Here is a 7,453-nt window from a genome sequence, read left to right on the forward strand (position 1 = left end):
GCAAGTCCGGTCCCCAGCCGCAGCCCGGGGCTGACAGCCTCCCACTCTGCTCAGACGTGTGCGACAGCCCCGGTTATTCTGACCCACGGCTGGTGCAAACAGGCAAAGCATGGTGCTGTGTTAAACTGGGTGAAGTCTGGCTTCTTGGGGTTCAAAAATGGGGATGTCTTTTCCCCGGTGTGATGTATTCAAACAGCACAGTCCTTAGAGTGTGCCACAGCTTGCCCCACAGAGGGGAAGGTTTTCCAGGCAGGAGCTTCATCCTGCACGATGGGACAGGGGGACGCTGATTGGTATCCCCGCCCCCCTTACATCTATGGCTATCTTCCTTTACTCCAGCTACCACTCGTGTGACAGTGATGGAAGGGGACATCCGGGACTACCATCAGCTCCTGGCTGCCATGTGGGGAGTCCACGTGGTTATTCACACAGCTGCTTTGGTGGACTACAGAAGCACTCTGCCCTTCGGGGAGATGAGAGCTGTCAACGTTGGGGGTAAGCTCTTTAGAACCAGCAGTTAAATACAGCCTTAAATTCCCATGCCTCAGTGTAGCTGTACCAGAGGCCACGATGGACAGACCCTCTCGGTTTCAGTGCTCCCTTGCCACTGAATTTCACACACATCACTCTGCTACAAGGCAAGGAAGGTGCCCAGGACCTTTTCTTTCCAGCAGGGCAATTTCTGCCTTCGCCCCCCTGCCCTTGCTCAGGGGAGGCCTCACTGCTCCTCTCCACCGCTAAAGCTTCAACTCTGGACCCGTTATCCTACAGTTACTCTGGTCAAGGGTGTATCTTTCACTGATAGTCCTGAGGTGATCCAGAACATCCCTACAGTGGTAAGACTGTTTAGTACGTGACAAGGACAACAATTAAGAGTTAACCCCTGGTTCTAGAGTGCTTGCAGCTTTCCCACGGGTTTCCAGGGAAAAGCCCTGCAGGATACACCACCAGCACGAGACCGCATCCACACCAGAAGGGAGTGCGGTTCAGTATCATCAGAATCCTCAACTACCATGTACCTACGAGCCATACAGAACTGCGAGCTTCATGTTTTCTTCCTACTGCCAAGAGCTGATTTCATGTTAGGTGCTTAGAGAAAATTTGTTCATAAATCTAGGAAATAAGCACCAGCTATAAAAATAATGAAACCCCCATTACAGCAGCAATTCCAGTGGCTCCTTGGGCTGTTTGCTACTAAAATACTTGTTAACCAGAAGGAAGGAATTTTATCTATTTTTTATATATCTCTCTCAAACTCGATTACTGCTTAGGGCTTCTACTCTTTGCTGATACATTCAGGGCAACATTTAAATTCCATCCTTCTTTTCATTGCTGCAGTTGTTTTCAAACCCAGATGCTTTTAAGAGCCTGCATTGTGCGTGTGTACCCAGAATATTCAGAGCCCAGGGGCTCTGCTGCCTTTCAATGGCTTTGGGAGATCTTCCTCCTCGCTGGCTGCTTGCTATGAGCAAGAAACTTCAGCACAGGGAGATTTCACAGAGAGCAGCGAACTCTGGGCAACCCCTCGACTCAGCAAACCGAACCTCTAGCAGATGTTTGCGATGCTCCCAGAAAACCACGCACGTGTTTTTTTCCAGCGTGATTGGGAGACTCTGAGAAGCACAGCTGGAGCTGTCTTACCAGGAGCCTTCTTTTCAGACAAACTCTTCTGCATTTCAGCCTCCCGTTGGATGGCTTCTTGGAGACCCCCCCTAAAACGCGGCTGCTGCCCTCCACAAAATTTTGGATGGAGAGATTAGTCTGAAGTTTATTATTAAAATCCTAGCAGGTAAAAAAATAAAAATGGACTGTTTGATACCTGCTGTAGACTTCATGGCACAACGTGGGGTGAGGACAGGTCAGCTGGGTAACCCTCCGCGTAACTCAGGCCTCAGACATTCACCCAGATGATCCTGCCTTACGCCCAACGATTTGTGGCTAAATCGGACTATGCCTTTTCATTGCCTAGGATTAAGGGCTGCAAGTTAATGGGCTATCTATCATGTCTGCCAGCAAGCCATAACAATGCTGAAGAGGATTAGCGTGGCTATGGCTAATTACCATTTCTGGCAAAAATTTACATCTCCTGCTTTGATTCTCTCCTCTGTTTCAACCACTGGTTGATGAATCCTGTTATAGCCTTGTCGACTAGATTGAAGAGCCCTCTTCTACAAGAATTATTTTTCCCATCTCGTCACTTACAGTCTTTTTAATCTGTTTTTTGTTAAGACAAATGGATTTAACTCGGCTGTTTCCAGCAATGTTTCTCAACAGGGGCTCTCAGTTAACTTTACAGATTGTGATATGATCATGGAGAAGTAAATTGATTCTTTTCCACCAGGTCTTCACATTGATTCACGCCCTCTGGAATTACCCTAAGCTCAGGATTTCCTTCGTAGTTTCAGATTATGCCCTCGACCACAAAGAGAGCAGAGAAATCACAAGCACTCCCCATGCAAGAGCTGCAGCACAGCTCAAGGGCAGAGCCTGGTTAACGAGGTATAAATAGTGGAGATTTCCAGAAACCAACCCAATGAGCAGCTTCCTCTAAGATCTGCCTTACCAGATGTGAAGGCCCTCAGCATGCAGCCGTAGTTATGCTGTTGTCATTGAGGTTCTCATAGAACCAACTTGAATCAAAATCACGACAAATGCAAAAAAACATCCCTGGAAGAGTCATAAATGATCTAAAGCCGCCCTTCCCCAAAACCAACCAAACAAGAAAGATGGGTCTGTTCCAAGTCAGAATCTGGAGCCTGGAAATCTCTTTGGATTTGCACAGCAGGACTCAAGGCAAAAGTGGTTAACATTTGTCCTTCCCAACCTGCCCCACAGGTACTGAAAATGTGTTAAGGGCCTGCTGTGCCCTGAACATCCCCTATGTTGTCCACACAAGCTCCATTGCTGCGGTGGGACCCAACACTTTGCACGAGCCCATGTTCAGGTAAGGCTAAGCACATCTCCATCCCTCTGCATTTCCAGTGAAACAGCTGAAACTGCAACCAGATGGAGAATTTTGCTGTGGCTACATAGGAGAAGATTTGTGTCCCCCTTCCCGTCTACTCCTCTTTCTTGAAAATCCTTCTTGGCCACGTTTCACTTTCAGGAACCTCTTCCCAACCTGAACTTGACCAGTAGTGGATACCGCTCATGGGATGAGTTGGCTGAGATATCTATGACCCAAGCGCACCTCCCGGCTGACCCCCATATGTACAGTCCTGCTCCTCTAAGCCCTATAACCAGTTTCAGATGAGGTCTCAGATGCTTAAGGTCTGTGCTACGGTCATGCTGCACCCTGCTCTTGGGTCAGAGTTCTTGGTCTCCCTCACGCTGAATCAACCTGAAGGGCAGGTGATGCTCCTGTGGTCAAATGCATACAGACTGTCCTAGCACTAAGTCAATTGGCCACACAGTTTCAGAGGACAGAGGCATTTGGTGAGAAGTTGCCCTGCAGCGTTCACGTGTAGTTACAGTCCCCTATGACCTGGATCCGACCTGTACACTGCACCCTTCTATCCTTCACTGTTCCTTTCCCTGGCAATATGCTTATGAGGACTAACTCCTGGGCATCACACTATTGGGCATTAGGCTCAGCCAATCCCTTCTCTGTGTGGCTCCATGTGACTGACCCATGGAGTCAGAAGAAGCAGCAGAGCTTTAGAAAACCTCCTGTGGCAAAGGTAGGGTTTGGAGCAATACAAAGACAGTGGTCAAAATTACGATTTGGAGCGGGTTTGTGCTCATAGATCTTTGACATCCAGAAACAACTTCCACAACCAGCTGGCACCAGCTGGCTCCGGGCTCGGCATCTGGATACCTTTTGTATTTGTGGGGCAACAGTACTTGCACCTTGAGAACAGGGCTGACATCTCTGAAGATGAGGAGCTGAGGTTTCAGGTTAAATTTGAAGTCACGTAGAGATGGCTGAAGTCTGGTACGTACTGTTGTAAGGCTCCTTGCTGATTTCAGGCATGGTTGTGGCCATACAGACTGCTCAGACCATGGGAATCTTACGTGCAAGGGGAACTGGCTCAAAGTCAAGTTCTGTCTCTATAGGCAGCTGGTCTAGACACAGCTGGCTTCGGTCTTTTGGCTCTAGAAATTTGAGTCCAGCTAGAGAAGGCTGCTTAAGACGCAACTTAAAATGACTTGCAAGCCTAAATTTCATACTCACAAGTAAGTTCAGGCATAACCTAGTTGTTTTGGGAAGTGTTTAAGCACCCAAACCTGCAGAATTTATGAAAAAGTTCCATGAGAACAACAAACATCAATCAACTCAGGACCATGAGCACTAGAGGCTCTGTGTCACTGAAAAGCTATAGAATTTGGTCATTAGCATACCTAAATAATTTCTAAATGTGAATATAGGTACTGGCACATCCTTGTGAGTATTTTAGTCCTGCAACTTGAGAGATGTGAAAAGATGTCTTGAAAGATCTACGCCAAGTCTTGCCTGAGAGGCCGGTTGCCTTCTAAAGGTGGCACCAATGGGTAGAGCTACACCTGAACATCCTCTGCACACCAGCTCCAAATCCTTCCCCACCACAAAGGAAGACAAATCCACCACCTAGAGCCTTTAACCCATTTTGTAGAACATGTTGAGGTTCTCCCATGATGCTGGCAGAAGGCCTGAGATTGCGGTATTTATTCTCCAATGATTTTGATTTTGAACTAAGGGAATTGTGTAATGCAGAACGAGAGAAGGGTCGGCCCCTCAGCCAAAAATCTCACCGCCTGTCTCAGGAGGAGCCCAGGGGTATCCGGAAGGCAATGTAGTAAGTCTCTATGTTGCAGACTGAAAATACAGGTTCTGCAGCATTCCCCGTCCTCCTCATCTCCCCCATACTCACCCAAGCTGTTCTGCTCTTCTCCCTCACGGTCCCTGATCTGCCGGCCTGCCTTTGCCTTTTTCTCTGCCCCCTTTCTCCATCATTCCTGGTATAATGTTGTTTAATTCACTTTTACGTGCTTGAGAATCAACAAACAAAGCCGAAGCATGATTGGTCTCTGGGCAGAGTGATGAGTGCAGGGATAATGCTCACACCTCAGCATCCGACAAGAATAGAAAATGCCTCTGTCAGTCTCAATCCTTCTGAGACAGCCACCGCTGAGATACCTTCTGACAACGCTGCTCCAGTCTTATTAGCGTTCGGTTATCTGTGATCGTTTTGAAAAGCAAGAGCATTGTGCTGAGCTCTTTGTTACTACCAAGCTTCAGCAGGGCTGGGGGAAGGCAAACACGCGCAGAGCTCTGCAGCCCAGGAGCAGCAGGCAAGTTTGTCCCTCTGTGAGGCTGCTGCTTTTTGAAAGCTTTGCAAGGCAAAAAATAAACTTGGGTTGAAAAAAGAAAGCAATTAAAACTAGAACTTCTGAATAACCCCCCTAATTGTCTTGAGCCTCTCCTGGGCTCACAACAAACCATACACAATCAATCTTTTGTCTTGCTTGTTTTCTGGTTTGTCTCTTGCTCATCTCCTGTAAACACGTGGGAGGGGAGGAGGGTTGTGTGATACAGCCCAGGGTGTGCCAGGAGGCTGCATTTCTGATGCTCCTAATTTATTTCTGTTGCTGGAGCACAAGAAGACCCTGATCTCAGCTGGGGTACCTGACCCCCACACTGAGAAAGGCAACAGCATTGTCCATGTTTTACCCATGGAGATCGGGGTGTAGGAAGTGTGAGCAAGTTCCCCAAGGACAAAGAGGAAGCCTGAGTCAGAGTCGCAGCTCGCTCTCCCGAGTCCAGTGTTCCACCCAAAGAGCTCTGCTGTGGGTCTGCTGCAAGAACTCGTCACAGGCCACATGCCCTTCCAAGAGGTGCCTCCGAGCCCCATGTGCAAAAGGAGCATGAGGATTCTTCATTGCCCTGTGTAGGGGTACCCTGTGCCTGGCCCAGCCTGGTGTTCACTCAGGGTGAACTTCTCCAGGAGAGCAAAATATAAATTAACTTTAAAAAGCGAAGAAAGTCTCCTGCAGCAGCCAGAGGGAGAGAGGGCCCATCCATGTTCGTCATGGCAGCAAGGGAGCAAGTGGCCTCATGGTATTCATGGATGGTCCCTCCCAAGGGTTTGAACAAGGTTTCTCCAAACCCCAGCTCCTCCAGAGCCCACTGAAACTGCTTAACCGAATCCTGCAATGGGCTTGTGTTGATCTAGAGCCACTGGGATAAAAACACCAGCGCCCTGGTGGGAATGGAGCTGCTTTCCTGGTTCTTCTTGGAATTATTTCAGGGCCTGTGATGCCAATTACGTGTTAGATCCCACGGGCTTTCCTCCTTGCAGCTCTAAGTTACGAGGCTGAGGAGCAGGTTAACTTCCACAGTGGCAAACAAGTGTCCCCAGCACTTGTGACTTGTGAGCCCTGTCTGCCTTTAATCACGGGTCCACTTCTTTGCTCTTCTCCTTCAGTGTAATTTGCTAGGGGAGATGAAGGACTAATCCCAGCAGAAAGCTGCTGATTGCCTGTCTTCCAGATCACTAGCAGCTCTATCATGTCATCGGCAAATGTCTCCCAACTCTAATCAGCTCTATGAGAAAATTAAACAGCAGCATCTCCTTTTAGTTTATGGCTCATGAGAGGCTTTTCTCTACTTGTAATGAAAAAATGAAGTAGGATTGCTCTCATTTTCCTGCCCTCCATCTTGTGCTCTTTCCACCTTGTTCAGCCACCTGTAAAAAGGTAACTTCACTGCCTTCTCATTTGCCTGCCGGAGTATTATTTCCTCCCATCACACTATTAGACAAAAACAAATCCTGCTTTCAGAAACCAGTCACCACCCTCAAGCAAACCTGCCAAAGAACACCCAGTACTGCCTGGCATTTCTTCAAGCTTTATTTCCTCCAAACTCAGATTCACGTAACTCACGGCCAGTGGTTAAGTCCCTGGAGAGCAGGGAGAGCAGAATAAATGGTGCTGTGACAGATGTCTCCAAGCCCTGTGCTACTCCATGGTCACTCTCCACCTCTCGCAATCTGTTTCAGAGGAAATGAGGACACCAAATACAGTGGGGAAGTGGAGCTGCCTTATGGGAAGACAAAGGCTATGGCAGAAAAACTTGTATTGGAAGCGAACGGAAAGAAGGTACAGAAGTCAATAGTAGCACCCCTGGTATCACAGCACAGGATGGGTGGAAGGAGAGAGCTGGTTTGAAAGACCCCACAACTTATCTGTGAACCCAGCTGCTGCCTTGATGCATAAACCACATTGCCCTAAGCATGACACAGCCTGATATTCCCACATCACCAGGAAGCTGCCAAACCTCACAAGATCAAAGGGCGCTGCCCTTCACGCCTGTGCTCCAGCTCCTCCCAGAAAAGCGTGACCTTGGAAAGAGCTGTGTTAAATTGAGACCTAAGAAACCGGGTTCACCTAGTTCAGACTGCATAGAGGTGTCATTTTCAGATGTGCCTGAGTGATTTAAGAACCAAAATACTAGTGTACCCAGAGTCAGCCACAC

At 48.2% G+C, this 7,453-nt stretch overlaps 1 protein-coding gene across 1 annotated transcript in view; it reads left to right on the top strand.

Moving 5' to 3' along the window:
- LOC104498044 (3 beta-hydroxysteroid dehydrogenase type 7-like) overlaps positions 1-7,077 on the top strand; it is a gene marked incomplete at its 3' end in the record, with an annotated part of 10,733 nt that extends 3,656 nt beyond the window's left edge. Inside the window, exons 2-4 of the mRNA XM_010141366.1 lie at positions 340-495; positions 2,836-2,944; positions 6,978-7,077. Coding sequence (XP_010139668.1) covers positions 340-495; positions 2,836-2,944; positions 6,978-7,077 — 365 coding nt within the window. The remainder of the gene's footprint in view (positions 1-339; positions 496-2,835; positions 2,945-6,977) is intronic.
- Positions 7,078-7,453: the final 376 nt, after the last annotated feature.

Source organism: Buceros rhinoceros, unplaced genomic scaffold (assembly GCF_000710305.1).
Source record: "Buceros rhinoceros silvestris isolate BGI_N320 unplaced genomic scaffold, ASM71030v1 scaffold1778, whole genome shotgun sequence".
NCBI classification, from domain to species: domain Eukaryota; kingdom Metazoa; phylum Chordata; class Aves; order Bucerotiformes; family Bucerotidae; genus Buceros; species Buceros rhinoceros.